Genomic DNA, 16,749 nt, shown 5'->3' on the forward strand with positions numbered 1-16,749 from the left:
AGATTCTCATGTCACCATTTTACATTTGCTCCAACATTCTAATTATTTTTTCTTGAACCATATGCAAGCTGAAGGACTTGATACCATTTACCCATAAATACTTTATTATGTGTTTCCTCAAAAGCACATTCTTTATATAATCACAATGCAATTATAAAGACTGGGCATGGGGCGCCTGGGTGGCTTGGTCAGTTAAGCGTCTGACTTCGGCTCAGGTCATGATCTCGCGGTCCGTGAGTTCGAGCCCCGCGTCGGGCTCTGTGCTGACAGCTCAGAGCCTGGAGCCTGTTTCAGATTCTGTGTCTCCCTCTGTCTGTGACCCTCCCCTGTTCATGCTCTGTCTCTGTCTCAAAAATAAATAAACGTTAAAAAAAAAAAAAAAAGACTGGGCAATTAATATCAACAAATACTACTATCTAATCTATAACACTTATTCAAATTATAATACTGATTAGTTTCATAGCAAAACAAAATTTTTAAAATGTACATTGTTTTTCTCTCATCCAGTATCCAATCTGGGATTACATGCTTTTTTTTTTTGCATAGGCTCCATGCCCAATGTGAGGCTCGAACTCATGACTCAGAGATCAAGAGTCTCACTGACTAAGCAAGCCAGGCACCCTGAACGTGTTTCCTTTAGTTGTCTTATCTCTTTAGTTTTCTTTAACCTGGAACTTTTCTTTCATGACAACATTTTTAAAAAGTAGACGCTACTTCTTTTGTAGAATCTTTTGTAATTCTTTAGTAAAACTTCAATTTGAGTGTGTGTGGTATTTCCTTATGGTTAGATTCAGGCTATGCATTTCTGGAAGGAGTTCACAAAGGTGAGGTTGCATTCTCAATGCATCACATCAGAAGGCTTATTATATTTATTTCCCCCATGACTGGTGATGTTAATCTATTTTTTAAGTTTCTTTATTTTGAGAGAGAGGGAGGGAAAGAGAGAGAGCACGCACATGCAAAAGAGAGAGTGGGGTAGGGGCAGAAAGAGGGAGAGAATCCCAATCAGGCTCCATGTCGTCATTGCAGAGTCTGACATGGGCTCGATCCCACGAACCATGAGATCATGACCCAAACCAAAATTAAAAGTCGGATACTTAACTGACTGAGCCACCCAGGCGCCCATCTATTTTTTTAATAAAATAAAATACAGAGTGAAATGCACATATACCAAGTATACCATTCTATGAGTTTTGAAAAATGCTCACAACTCCTCAACCTCTATAAAAATAAAAACTACCTTCTACAACAAGAAAGTTCCTTTTGCCCTCTCCAGTCAATCCCCACTTCACACAAGCAACCACTGTTTGGATTTTCTTTCCCACCATAGATTACTTGCTTATTCTAGAATAGGCACATAAATAGAACCAGATGGTATGTACCATTTTGTGTAATGGTACACTGAAACTCATCACGTTGTTTTATCAGTCACTCCTTTTTATTAACAAATATGTAATTCATTACATGATTACACCACAACTTTTCTATTCTTGGGTCAACAGATATTTAAACTGTTTCCAGTTTGGTGCTATTATGAATAAAATTAAAATAAATGAACATTTACCTTCGTTTCTCTTGAGTATCTATAAATAAATATCTAGAAGTGCTGGGTCATAATGTAGTTTTACAAGAAACTACCATAGCTTTTCCCAAAATGGTTAGACTACTTCATGTTCCTGTAATGTATAAGAGTTCCAAATGCTGTAGAATGTGACCGAATTTAGTGTTTTCAGACTTATAAATTTTAGCCATTCCGGAGCGTGGGTAGCAATATCTCACAATGGTCTTAATTTGAATTTCCACATTTCCCTTGCAACTAATGACAATGATTATTTTTTCCATGTGCCTACTGGACATTTGAGTATCCTCCTTTGCAAAGTATCTGTTCAAATCTTGCTCATTTTTTTCTTTTCAAATTTTTATTTAAATTCTTATTAGTTAACATACTGTGCAATATTGGTTTCACAAGAAGAATTCAGTGATTCATCACTTACATTCAACACCCAGTGCTCATCATAACAAGTGCCCTCCTTAATACCCATCACTCATCTAGCCCATTTCACACCCACCTCCATCAATCCTGTTTGTTTTCTATCTTTAAGAGTCTCTTATGGCTTGTTTCTCCCTCTTCCCTACTCCCTTGCATATGTTCATCTGTTTTGTTTCTTAAAATCCACAGGTAAGTGAAATCCTATGGTATCTTTCTCTGACTTATTTTGCTTAGCATAATACTCTACCTGCATCCATCTCACTGCAAATGACAAGGTTTCATTCTTTTTGATGGCTGAATAATACTCTATTATATATGTACACCACATCTTTATCCATCCATTCGTCGACAGACACATGGGCTCTTGCCATAGTTTGGCTATTGTTGATAATGCTGCTATAAACATTGGGGTGCATGTCCCCCTTTGAATCTGTATTTTTGTATCCTTTGGGTAAATACCTAGTAGCATAATTGTTGGGTCATAGGGTAGTTCTATTTTTAGTTTTTTGAGGAACCTCCATACTGCTCTCCAGAGTGGCTGCACCAGTCTGCATTCCCACCAACAGGGCACATCCTTTCTCCACATCCGCGCCAACACCTGCTGTTTCTTACGTTAACTTTAGCCATTCTAACAGGTGTGAGGTGATATCTCATCATGGTTTTGATTTGTATTTCCCTGATGATGAGTGATGTTGAGCATCTTTTCATGTGTCTGTTAGCCATATGGATCTTCTTTTGAAGAGTGTCGATCCATGTCTACTGCCCACTTCTTAACTGGGTTGTTTTTTGAGTGTTGAGTTTGAGAAGTTCTTTACAGATTTTGGATACTAACCCTTTATCAGGTATATAGTTTGCAAATATCTTCTCCTATTCTGTAGGCTGCCTTTTTTTTTCTTTTTTTAAGTTTATTTATTTTTGAGACAGAGAGAGACAGAGCATGAACGGGGGAGGGGCAGAGAGAGAGGGAGACACAGAATCGGAGGCAGGCTCCAGGCTCTGAGCCATCAGCCCAGAGCCTGACGCGGGGCTCGAACTCACGGACCGCGAGATCGTGACCTGAGCCGAAGTCGGACGCTTAACTGACTGAGCCACCCAGGCGCCCCTGTAGGCTGCCTTTTAATTTTGTTGTTTCCTTTGCTGTGCTGAAGCTTTTTATCTTGATGAGGTCCCAACAGTTCATTTTTGCTTTTGTTTCCCTTTTCTCCAGTGATGTGTCTAGTAAGAAGTTGCTCAGGATGAGGTCACAGAGGTTACTGAACTGTGTTCTCCTCTAAGAATTTGATAGTTTCCTATCTCACATTTAGGTCTCTCATCCATTTTTAATTTATCTTTGTGTATGGTATAAGAAAGTGGTCCAGTTTCATTCTTCTACATGTGGCTGCCCAGTTCCCACAAAACTATTTGTTGAAGAAAGTATTTTTTCACCTGGATATTCTTTCTTGCTTTGCTGAAGATTAGTTGACCATATAGCTGTAGGTCCATTTCTGGGTTTTCTGTTCTGTTCCACTGATCTATATGTCTGTTTTTGAGCCAATACCATGCTGTCTTGATGAGTACAGCTTTATAATATAGGTTGAAATTCAGAATGATGGTGCCTCCAATTTCATTTTTATTTTTCAGGATTGTTATGGCTATTCAGGGTCTTTTATGGTTCCATACACATTTGAAGACTGTTTGTTTCAGCTTTGTGAAAAATGCTGGTGGTATTTTGATGGGTATACATTAAATGTGTACATTGCTTTGAGCAGTATACACATTTTAACTATGTTCTTCTAACCCATGAGTATGGAATGCTTTTCCATTTCTTCATAACCTCTTCACTTTCTTTCAGAAGTTTTATGTAATTTTCAGAGTACAGATCTTTTACCTCTTTGGTTAGGTTTATTCCTACATATCTAACTGTTTTAGGTGCAAATGCAAATGGGATCAGTTCCTTGATTTATTTTTCTGCTTTGTTATCGGTGTATAGAAATGCAACAGATTTTTGTATACTGATTTTATATTCTGCAACTTTGCTAAATTCATGTATTAGTTCTAGCAATTTTTGGTGGAGACTTTTGGGTTTTCTACATAGAGTATCATGCTGTCTGCAAATAGTGAAAATTTGACTTCTTCCTTGCCCATCTGGATTGCCTTTTGTTTTGTTGTCTGATTGCTAAGGCTAGTAAGACTTCCAGTACTATGTTAAATAGTAATGGTGAAACTGGACATCTGTAATCTTGTTCTTAACCACAGGAAAAAGTTTTCAGTTTTTCCCCACTGAGGATGATATTAGCTGTAGGTCTTTTGTATATGGCCTTAATGATGTTGAGGTATGTTCAATCTCTACTTTGTTGAGTTTTTATCAAGAATGGATGTTGTATTTTGTCAAATGCTTTTTCTGCATCTATTGAGAGGTTCATTATGGTTCTCATAAATCTTGCTCATTTTTAAAATACCGAGTTGTTGGGGTACCTGGCTGGCTCAGCTGGTAGAACATGTGACTCTTGATCTTGGAGTCATGAGTTTGGGTCCCACATTGGACATAGAGGTTACTTCAAAGAAATAAAATACAGTAAAAACCTTGGATTTCAAGTAACTTGTTTTGCAAGTGTTCCATAAGATGAGCAAATATTTCTAATAAATTTTAACTTGATAAATGAACGATGTCTTGCAATACAAATAGTACACGATGCCAAGCGTCACATGATCATAATTGACTCAACAGTTCTCTTTTGCTCGCTGCAGATTGTGGGTGATCGTCTCCCATACTTGGATGCTTGGTCTCAGAGGCCACAGGTTTTGGCAAAAATCAGTGATTTTTCAGAACACTGGAAGGTGCCCACACCTGGCACTAGCATATTTTTTGTCACTTTAAAGCACCTATGGACAGTCCTTTGCTTTTCCATGTAAGAGTAAGCTCAAGAATGATTTGCTTCATTCTAGGCCAGGCTACCTGCAGATATAGACCCTTTCCTCTGCTGCCTTATTGCCAGCTACATTAAATACAGTGTATGACAAGAGTTTATTAATACTGTCCGGTAGTCAACATCGGTGCCAGTGTATACAATGGCCCCCATGCACAAAAAGGTTGAAAAGGCAGGCAGGGAGGAGGAGGAGATGATTACAGTGAAAGTTAAGGAAATCATCGTGGGGTGCCTGCATGGCTCAGTCAGTTAAGCATCCGACTTCGGCTCAGGTCATGATCTCACTTTTCATGAGTTTGAGCCCCACATCAGGCTCCCTCCCTCTCTGCCCCTTGCCCACTCACACCCTCTCTCTCTAAAATAAACAAAAGAAAAAAAAAAAAGAAAACCATCAAGAAGTAAGAACAAAGTTTGCAAGTTGCTGAAATTGCAAGATTTTAGAAGACATCTACATCTGGGGGCGCCTGGATGGCTCAGTCGGTTGAGTGTCTGACTTCAGCTCAGGTCATGATCTCATGGCTTGTGAGTTCGAGCCCCGTGTCGGGCTCTGTGCTGACAGCTCAGAGCCTGGAGCCTGCTTCAGATTCTGTGTCCCCCTCTCTCTGCTCCTCCCCTGCTTGTGCTCTGTCTCTGTCTTTCAAAAATGAATAAACATTAAAAAAAAAAAAAAAAAAAAGACGTCTATGTCTGCATCATGTCTGCAGAGAAGGAGGAGAAAAAGGTGGATGAATCCTTCACTTCAAATGAGATTAGGGAGATGTGTAAAATGTGGCAAACAGTGCAAACTCTGTAGAAAAGCACCACCTCAATAAAGCTGTAGCAGTGCGAGCGACGAATCTGCTTAACAACAATCCAATATCACATTTCTGTAAAATCCTCAAAAGGAGGCAAAAGCAAGTGCCATTGGATAGGTTCCTCGTTAAAACTGCATGAAAAGGAAACGATTCCATTGAACCAATAGACAGCAGTGATTCCATTAGTGATAGTGAAAGTCATCCAATAACCCTCCTCCTCTCTTGTTTCCCTCATACCAACCACAAAGGTTTTCAAAGGTAAGTGCCAATTATTTTTCTTTATATTTTGTATTTTATTTTCTTTATATTTTATATTTATATTTTGTATATTTATATTTTGTATTGTATTTTTGTATTATATTTTGTATTGTATTCTTTATATTTTGTATATTTTGTATTTTGTATTATATTACAGTATTGCAATAATTTTTATATGAATATTTTTGGGTTGTGGGATGAATTATCTGAGTTTCCAATATTTCTTACACGGAAATTCGCTGTGATATACAAGTGTTTTGGATTACAAGCATGTTTCCAGAATGAATTATGCTCACAAACCATATATATATTTACTGTATATATAAAATATTGTCTTTTTATTATTAAGTTGTAAGAGTTATTCATATTATATATACACGTCCATTTTCATATATGTTTTGCAAATATTTTCTCAGTCTGTGAGATAAGCAGATGTTTTACATTTTGATGAAATTTGATTCATCAATGTTTTTCTTTATGGTTATTGTTTCCTATGTCCAAAGAAATCTTTTTCTACCCTCTAAGCCATAAAGATATTCCCCCAAGTTTTCTTCTAGAACCTTTACAGTTTTAGGCCATACATTTGGGTCTATAAATCCTCCCAAATTCACTTTTTTGTATGCTGTGAGAAAAAGGGGGAGACGGGGAGAGGGAGGGAGGGGGCAGGAGGGAGGGGGCGGGAGGGAGGGAGGGAGGGAGGGAGAGAGAGAGAGAGAGAGTGTGTGTGTGTGTGTGTGCATGTATGTATATATAGTTCTTTCTCCACATTTCTTTCTCCGTTGGTCTGCTTTAGCATCTTTGTTGAAAATCAAGTGAATGTATAAATGGAAGTTTATTTCTAAGCTCTCTATTCTGCTCCACTATTGGACTATCCTTATAATAATGTAACATTATCTTTTTTTTTTCTTTTAATTTTAGAGAGAGACAGCACAAAGCAGGGGAGAGAGGCAGGGGGAGAGAGAGGGAGAGACAGAGTCAGAGAGAGAGAGAGAGAGAGAGAGAGAGAGACAGACAGACAGACAGACAGACTCAAGCATGCTCCATGCTTAGCATGGAGCCTGACTTGGTACACCTGAGCTGAAATCAAGAGTCAAGACATTCAACTGACTGAGCCACACAGGTACCCCCATCATTATCTTGATTATCAAAGCTTTACACTAAGCTTCAAGTTAGGTAGTGTAAGTCCTCCAATTCTTTTTCAAGATTACTTTGGGTATTCTAGAGTCTTTAAGAAAAATTTTTGGAATAATTTTGTCCATTTCTATAAGAAAGCATACTGACTGATATTGTGCAGAACCTGTAGAAATGATGTCCTAACAATGTTGGGTCTTCTAATTCAAAGCCTCCCATTCACATTTTTCTTTCTGTTGTCAATTCACTTCCCACTGGGGATGCCACAGAACTGAAATAGTCCTTCTTATCAAACCATACCAATGAGGAGTATAGAACCTAGTTTAAAAGGTATTCATAAGAAAAAAAAAAAAATATTCTTAAGCAACTTCCACTTTACCCCACATTTCTTGTTTGCTGCAATCTCTTTTTTACCAAAGCAAGCAAAAACAAAACTAATAAAGAGACCCAAATAAACTTCTTTACTATATGCTCTGCTGGCTATGGTCATAATGTAAGACATATTTCTAAATAAACATTCAAGTCATATATAAATTACAATTTTATAGTGGGTTAGTTTAATTATGTGGAGGAGTGCCTGGGTGGCTCAGTCAGTTAAGCGTTCAACTTTTGATTTCAGCTCAGGTCATAATCTCATGGTAGTGGGATTGAGCCCCGTATTGGGCTCCGCACTGAGCTTGGGATTCTTTCTCTGCCCTCTCCCCTGCTAGCTCGCTCGCTCTCTCTCTCTCTCTAAATAAGCATTAAAAAAAGTAGTTTTTAATTATGTGGAATAAAATACAAAAAGAAATGTTTTATAATAGGAATACAATTAAACTTAAAAAAAATTATTTTGAGAGAGAGCAGGAATGGGGGAGGGGCAGAGAGAGAGGGAGAGAGAGAGGGAGAGAGAGAGAGAGAGAATCCCAAGTGTAGATAGTGCAGAGCTTCATGCAGGGCTCAAACCCATGAACCATGAGATCATGACCTGAGCCGAAACCAAGAGCTGGACACTTAACCAAATGAGACACCCAGGTGCCCCAAAGTTTTTTGTCATTGCTAGTTTGATGAGGACTTTAGCCAAGTTCCCAAAGCATGATGAGCAACAGAGGTTTTTATTAATCTTTCCCACTAGTCTTTCTTATATTTGCTAAATTTATTGAATAAATAATGAAAGTTATAATTTAGTGTCATAAGTCTGCACCACTTAATATTTAGAACATTCTGGACAAATATTCAATACATCAGGGAAATATAAACCTTTCACAAATAAAGTTTTGAAGAACAGGTGCCTGGGGTAGGAATTCACATTAAAAAATAACATTTAAAGGATCCCAGAATGGGGCCTCTGGGTGGCTCAGTAGATTTAAGCATCTGACTCTTGATTTTGGCTCAGGTCATGATCTCATGGTTCCTGAGATGGAGTCTTGCATCTGGCTCTGTGCTGACAGCACAGAGCCTGTTTGGGATTCTTTCTCTCCTTCTCTCTCTGCCCCTCCCCTGCCTGCCCACGTGCTCTCTCTCTCAAAAATAAACAAACATTAAAAAGAAATCTAGAAAAAATAAGATAAAATGGCCCCAGAACATTTGCTAGACTTGGGAAAAGAGGAGATGACACCTAAATTTGACTCTTAATCAGTTGGCCTTATTAATATATTAAAACGGCTGTCACAGAAGTGACTGGCTAATCGAATGTGCTACTTAAAAATGACTAGGGGCGTCTGGATGGCTCAACTGGTTAAGCGTCCGACTTCCGGTTCAGGTCACGATCACATGGTTCATGGGTTTGAGCCCTGTGTTAGACTGTCGCACTGTCACTGTAGAGCCTGCTTAGGATTTTCCCTCTCTCTCTGTCTCTCTGCCCCTCTCCACTTGCACTTTCTCTCTCTCTCAAAAAGATAAATTATAAAAATAAATAAATAAATAACTAGAGCTGCGCTGTTCAATATGGTAGCCACTACCTACATGTAGTTGTTGAGCAGCATTCAGGAAGTGTGTCATTTATACTGAGATTATACTACAAACAAGTAGAGGATACACAAAGGATCTTGAAGATCCAGTACAAAAAATAACAAATTATCTCAATAATTTAAAGATATCAATTACATATTAAAATGTTAATAATTTGGATATATTTTGTTAAATAAAATATACTCGACTTTTTTTTTAAGGCACACTAAAAACTCTACTTTAGGTTGAAAGGGCAAAAGGCATATTAATTCAACACACAATAGCAAAGTTTTACTTATATATAGGAAGGAGCTTAAATACTCACAACTGCATGTTTATAACATCACAATTATTTTATATAAGAGGGAAAAATCAAGAGAAAAAGACCTCTTACGATAACTGGAGAAAGACAATTTAACATGCAAGACCATTTTTACATAATTTGAATACTGAATTTTGAATGTTAAACCTTATAAAACAAAGGAAATTAAGAACTTTTAAAAGTTTCGAAGGCATAAAGATGAAAAACATGATGATGTGCCAAAAGTTACATAGGAATTTTGGTCATTAAAAAAAACAACAAAAAAAGGAATTTTGGTCATTATCTTCATACTAATCAACTCCATCTAAAAACAATAAAAATCTAAAGTTAGGGACTTCCTTTTTTAGTAATTTCTTCAATATTCTTATTATTAACAGGGTCTTATATTTATGGCATTATTTGTTAGGTTTTAATTAAACATCTACACTTTGATACTTACAAAGTCTTCCTCTTCGAATTGTAATTTTTCCACCTTGTCTTCTTTCTTTTCTTCTCTAATCTCTGTAGGTGGCTTCTCCTGAAAGGCACAGCCTTTCCGGGAGTGGAAGCTGCCATTCCAGTGGCGATGGTTCCCTGTGCCACCCCCACTACGCTGGCTCATGCCATCATGACCTCGGGAGGAGCCATGCCAACCAGATAGATTCCCTGTGATTCCAGCATATGTTCCCTTAGAGACACCAGAGTCCACAGAATCGTGGCGGAACAGGGAGGGCTGATGCCAGGAATCTGGAATAGTAAGGAAAAGTAACACATTACATTTTTGCTTCCTGATCTGATTTACAGTACTACCAAAAGCACTTTAGGGGATCTTTTAAAATAAAAATAAAAGATTAAGGGGCACCTTGGTGGCTCAGTCAGTTAAGCATCTGACTCTTGATTTCGGCTCAGGTCATAATCTCACAGTTCGCGGGATCGAGCCCTGCATCGGGCTCTGCACTAACAGTATGGAGCCTGCTTGAGATCCTCTATCTCCCTCTCTGGCCCTCCTCCACTTGCTCTCTCCCTCCCTCAAAAAATAATAAACAAACAAACAAACAAACAAATAAATAAAAGATTAAGCCCACAAAAAAGAAATCACAAAATACATCTTTTTCTTTTATATAATTTCTATATGAAATCTTCCAAATAAATAAATGACATAGGAGAACACAAGAATGTTAGAAAGCCAATGTAACTGAATAATGACAATAGGAGATCTAATTGAAAAATATGTTTAAAAAACATCATCATTTCAAGATTATGGACAGACTTGCATCCCTCAATGTGGGCTTGCTCTGAGTAGTTTAAATATAGTCATGGAAGTTGGGCATGGCTTACCTCCTGTAGTTCGTAGAGGTCCATTGTTAAAAAAGCCATCAGAGGAATTATGTCGACGACGGCTTACTCCAAATCTACGGTCTCCTCGGGGTAGGTGTTCTCCGTGTTTTTCGAAGGTGGCTGTAGGTGACTAAGATGATAAAGTATAGAGAAGCAAACAGTTAAGATAATCAACCTCAGTATCTTAGGTTTCGCATCAGCCTTTTAGAAAACAAGTAACACTGGCAGAAACCCCATTATGAGCATATGGGCCATAATAAGGGTACTATAGGCCCATGAGTTAGAGAAGTCCTAGGTTACATACTCAATCATTAACTCATTTTCTATATTCCAGAACGGGAGAGATACTCATTTATTTGCATGAGAGAGTGAACAAAAACCCTGTTGATATCCATAAATAAGACCTCCAACTTTACACTTAAAGATATTAAGTTAATATTGCAACAGGAAAGGAGAAGATGCTTGCTTTAAAAAATTCTCAGGGCGCCTGGGTGGTTCAGTTGGTTAAGTGTCCGACTTTGGCTCAGGTCATGATCTCATGGTTTGTGAGTTCGAGAGCTGCTTCAGGCTCTGTGCTGACTGCTCAGAGTCTGGAGCCTGCTTCGGATTCTGTGTCTCCCTCTCTCTCTGCCCTCCCCCACTCATGCTCTGTCTCAAAAATAAAATAAACATTAAAACAATTATTTTTAAATCCTAAACAGCTTTATTACTTCTGTAAGTTATTCTAGAATTGGAGAGAAAGAAATGGTTTAAATACCACATCACCTTGAGGCCTTTAACAACTACACAGTTTTTATAGTTTTATAAAACATTTAGTTCTGAATGTCACTTAATATTCATAACAGTACTATAATTTGGCATCATTCTCATTTTACTCATTTACACATGAAGAAAGGTCAGGGAAAATAAGTCTTTGCGGTTACATCATGAAAAGGAAGCAGTTTGAGAAATACAGATGAACTCTCATTTCTCTCCCTATTCCAAATAATTTTATTCTAGAACATTCTTTAGTTTCCAATGAGAGAACAAAGTCTAAGAAGTTGTGAAAAATATGGATATATTTGACAAAGGCTTAGAGGAAAACTACAGGTTGGGGCACAGACATCTTTGCATTTATTTTCTTATTATTAATATCCTCACCAACACTTGGTAGTTAGTATTGCTTATTTTAGCCAATTCTAATGGGTTACAAAGATTTTTCTCCTTTCTTCCAGAAGTTTTATGGTTTTTAGCTCTTTAAATTAGGTCATTATCCACTTCAAGCTAATTTTTGTGTGTGATATGAAGGTTGAAGTCAAGGTTCTCACTACCCCCCACCCATATTTATATCCAGTTCTAGAACCATTTCCTAAAAAGACTATCACTTCTACATTAAATTACCTTGGCATTTTAGTAAAAAAATCAACTTACTATACCTATAGGACAATTTCTGAATATTCTATTCCATTGCTTTATGTCTATGCTTATGCCAATGCTACACAACTTTGTTTATTGTAACTTTACTGGCAATAGTCAAACCATATTTCCCAATTCTTTTTACTTACTTCACTGTGCTAGATTATCTTTGCAGATAAGATCTATATACTTTTAAATGCTTTCCTGGATCTCACAACTACTCCCTCAGACCCACCATCCCCAAGCCTTGGGTCAGAATTATGCCAATTATGAGATCTTGGGAATTTCAAAAGGGCAATTCAAAATGAAGTTCAGAGAAAAAGGTTGTGGGTCTAGGCAGATAAGTAGTATCTGTCCCAAAAATCACATTTAAAAATAGGGAAGATGGGCCTTTTTTTTTTTGAGATTACCGATCAACTTTGTCCCTCCTTGGGAAGCATTTTGAAGTTTATTAACTTCCCAAAGGTTTCTTTTATCAATAATTTAGGCTGTTCTTCTGTGTACTGTGACTAGGACTACTTTACTTCATATGAACTGGCTGTTTTCGTTTGTCTTTATTCCTAATTCAACACACATTTTCCCCTGAAATCGTTAAGCAGATTATTATCTCTAAAACAGTTTCTATTTTTTTAATATTTATTTTTGGGAGAGAGAGTGTGAGCAGGGGAGTGGCAGAGAGAGGGGGACAGAAAAGTTGAAGCAGGCTCTGCACTGACAGCAGTAAGCCCAATGCAGGGCTCAAACTCACAAACTGTGAGATCATAACCTGAACTGAAGTTGGACGCTTAGCCAACTGAGCCACCCAGGTGTCCCTAAAAGAAAATTTCTAAGATTTAATCTGAGATCCACATAGTAGTCAATCAATGCCTTTCCCTTTTCCTTCTCATCTGTTACTATACACAAATATACATTCATTCCAAAGGTCCATTTCCCCAAAAAAAACATTTCCCCTTTACCCCTGCCCCTTTGTACCTAAATAATAGGTAAGCAAATATGTTTTAGTTCCAAAGTGTAGTGCACCTAATCCAGGAAATCTTGTGTGCCACATGAGAAAAGCTTAGCATGTAATGAAAAATGGGGGGTGGGTGGGGAGACACACTTGGCAGTGTCAGGGCACACACTGACTGACTTAGACTGCCTAATTATTTATATCCTATTAAAAGACATGTGGTAAGCTGATGAAAACACACTTTAAACCCTCAGGCAAGGCTGAATATACAAAAAACACTTAGACTGTAAAAGAGAGGCTGTCAACAAGTTGGAGATAAAACTGTTATTTGGAAAGTTACTATAGGAATGAAGAACAGTACCTTAGCTGACTGTGGTGTTGAGAAATTTAGCCAAGCAGGAACAAAGTCATGCTGCGCCATTTAGGTCCAGTGTCTCTTTTCAGCAAGGTGAGGCATCCAACCTCATGGCCAGGATCTGAAAATGAGAAAACTCTAATCACTTATGCTTGCAAGACCTGGATACCAATGTACAAAAGAATCTGATTACTCTAAGATCCTCTCTTTATAAAAAGACCTACCCTCTGAGCCTCTCTAAGACTACTTATCAGGCATACCTCAAAGTTCTAAACAGGAGCAGCAGTCCATGAATATATGAGTATGAAAAACACATGAACAGAAAAAGGTGACATAAACCTGGAAGGTTATGAATTCTTGAGTTTTATGAGAAGAACCTTAAGAATAAACACCTGGGGTGCCTGGGTGGCTCAGTCAGTTAAGCATCTGATTCTTGGTTTTGGCTCAGGTCATGATCTCACGGTTTATGAGTTTGAGCCCTGCATCGGGCTCTGCACTGACAGTGTGGAGCCAGCTTGGGATTCCTTGCTCTCAAAAAATAAATAAACATTTTAAAAACAAATAGCGAAAGGTTTGAAAAAACCAAAAAGAATAAACACCTAGTTAAAACTACTGATTCTTATGAAAAGAGATTAACCTGCTTCAGGTACTCAGGCAAATTGTGAAAAAGCAGTAGAAAAGACCTTCCTAGAGAAGGAAGATGCGATCTCTCAAGAGTTATTCTTGGGGTGCCTGGGTGGCTCAGTGGGTTAAGTGTCCAACTTCGGCTCAGGTCATGACGTCACAGCTTGTGAGTTCGAGCCCCGTGTCAGGCTCTGTGCAGACAGCTCAGAGCCTGGAGCCTGCTTCAGATTCTGTGTCTCCCTCTCTCTGTGCCCCTCCCCAACTCACACGCTCTCTCTCTCAAAAATAAACATTAAACAACAAAAAAAGTTATTCTATTTAGTTCACATTAATTTCCTCCAACACCCACTAGCATCAGTTTTCCTAAGAGATCCATTGGTGTCTCTAAACCATCCCACTAAAGATCTCCAAAATTAAATACACCAGAAAACAGTATGTATTTTCCATGATACATATACATACACAGTCTTCTTCCAAAGTTAGATATAGGAGAATATTTACCCCAGAGTGTAACCTCTGTGGTCCTGTTTCCCAAATTCCTTGAGTCTGCCAGCTGGATTTCCCACGAGGTTGTCTTGTTAAAAGGGTGCTTAAATAGGCTGGCCAGCAGCACGCCTTGTGATAAAGCACAAGGAAGCCAGACTCTGTGTGGATCACTCTCAGTCCCCTCAATTGCTCATCTTTAACTATCTAATTCCTGACACGTTTCCAAAAAGGGGAAAGGGAAAGGGGAAGGGGGAAGGGGAACATAAAAAGTATTTGTTACATTTAAAAAATGGGGGGAAGGGGAAAGAGCTGTGTCTACGTTCACCTCATTCAACTTCCTTGAGTGACGGCACTATGATGTTGTTTAAATAGATAATACATGGACATCTGCACATTGAGTGCAAACACTGTTCATAACAAGGTCATAGCTAGAAAGACAGGTTAACTCATGTGTGGGCAAATAATGCCATCAAAGCAATAGTCAAAAATATAACATTAAAGAGTTATAAAAGATCTTCTGAACAATCAATTCTAAAGGCAAAACATCCACATGACAAAGTCCTTAATTTACAAATCTCATTATTCCTACACAGCTGCTAAAAAGTATGCAGATATTTATATGTTTTAATATTCAAAATCTAAGGGCGTAAGAAATCTTGTTTGTTTTTAATCAGACAAGAATTTGATATATGTTTCCCTCTAAAGAATAGCAGCTCTCAAGGCAAATTTCTTTGTTATATAAAGCTCCCAAATGTATCTTCTATTTCTTTGGTCTTCACTATTTATAAATTCACAGCAAAATTAAAACAAGCAGAAGGAAAGAAGTTAAGGAGTAGTTAAGGAGTAAAACAGTTCCAACGCTGAGGTTTTTCTCTCTTCAGTTTGCTGTATTTCACTTGTTCTGCCTCTCCTGAAGACTGAACTGAGCTGGAGGGTACTATGAAGAATCTTCTACTGCTTCAGTAGAGTAGTCACTTTTTATTTTGGATCCATTTCCATCATTTTTCAATCATTTAAAGGCCACAGGAATCTATCACTATAAGTGAAAAAGCAAAATAACACTGTATCACAAGAGGCAAAATCATTATTACATATAATTGCTAAATGAGACACAGTCAAATGATCAATCAATAAAAGGTATTAGTAGTTAAAACTTTTAGGTCCAACTTAGACATTAATTTAATGTGTCACCGCCTATAGCAACAAAAAAACTGGCTATAATTCTTTTAAGGATTTTAGACAAGTCAGCTGAACAGTGTCTGTTGTTTTATGTAACCATACCTGTAATTAGTTATCAAAGGTAATTCAGAAATGCAAATTAATGAGGTTGTTAGAGTTAACATTTTCTCTCTTACATGAGAATAACTTGCTCTAAGTAATCAAAAAGCCATATAACTTGCTTATTACCACAGTCATCAACTAATACCAACCACAGCTTGATCCTTAAAAATAAGACATCTGTCATAGTATTCCTGATATATGATACATATTTTTAGATACCTAGTTATCAACTGAGAGGCTTAGGCTCTTAGGCTCTGACTTACGATATGCTGTAAGAGAGAACACAAATATTTCTTTGGCAAATTCCCATCATTCTTCCAGGGGCTAGATAAAAATTTTTTGATATAAGAGGAGGCTTGCATCTGTAGGCAATTCTGGTCTACACTGGTACAAAGTCTAGTTTTGGAGGATATTTCTCATATAATAAATTGGCAGCCTTGCTCTACTATTTTAAGTTCACGGGTATAGGAAATACCAAATTCAGGGCAGTAAATACCTCTGTGAGGAAAGGAAAGGAATCAAAAAGAGGACTTGGATGGCTTCAATTACATCTGTAATACTTTATTTCTTAAAGTGAGTGATACATACATCACTACTCACTCTACACTTTTTTTTTTTAATTTACCAGCTTATTAAAGAATATGATAAAGGATATGAATCAACAGCCAGCTGGAAGACATGCATAAGGTGATGAAAGTATGCAGAGCTTCTAAGCTCTCTCCAGGTGCACCACTCTCCCCAATCTCTATGTGTTCACATTCTCTACACTTTTTATATACTTAAAATACTTGAAACAGTAGTAACAGAACAAGCATATAGCAAGTTATGTATTGGGTGATGGGTATTGGGGAGGGCACCTGTTGGGATGAGCACTGGGTGTTGTATGGAAACCAATTTGACAATAAATTTCATATATTAAAAAAAAAAAAAGTTATGTAAAAGATTGGCATGCAGCGGCACCTGGGTGGCTCAGTCGGCTGAGCATCCAGCTTTTGATTTCAGATTGGGTCAT

The 16,749-nt window shown here is 37.7% G+C and overlaps 1 protein-coding gene across 2 annotated transcripts in view; it reads right to left on the reverse strand.

Annotated features, from left to right (window-relative positions):
* GPBP1L1 (GC-rich promoter binding protein 1 like 1) overlaps positions 1-16,749 on the reverse strand; it is a 66,984-nt gene that overhangs the window by 22,091 nt on the left and 28,144 nt on the right. For both annotated transcript variants that reach the window (XM_042950952.1, XM_042950954.1), the window contains 4 exons: positions 14,472-15,492; positions 13,353-13,467; positions 10,648-10,777; positions 9,770-10,056 (listed from right to left, as the gene is read on the reverse strand). In XM_042950952.1, the coding sequence (XP_042806886.1) occupies positions 9,770-10,056; positions 10,648-10,777; positions 13,353-13,412 (477 nt within the window). In that variant the 5' untranslated portion in view covers positions 13,413-13,467; positions 14,472-15,492. The remainder of the gene's footprint in view (positions 1-9,769; positions 10,057-10,647; positions 10,778-13,352; positions 13,468-14,471; positions 15,493-16,749) is intronic.

This window comes from Panthera leo, chromosome C1 (assembly GCF_018350215.1).
Source record: "Panthera leo isolate Ple1 chromosome C1, P.leo_Ple1_pat1.1, whole genome shotgun sequence".
Taxonomy (NCBI): Eukaryota; Metazoa; Chordata; class Mammalia; order Carnivora; family Felidae; genus Panthera; species Panthera leo.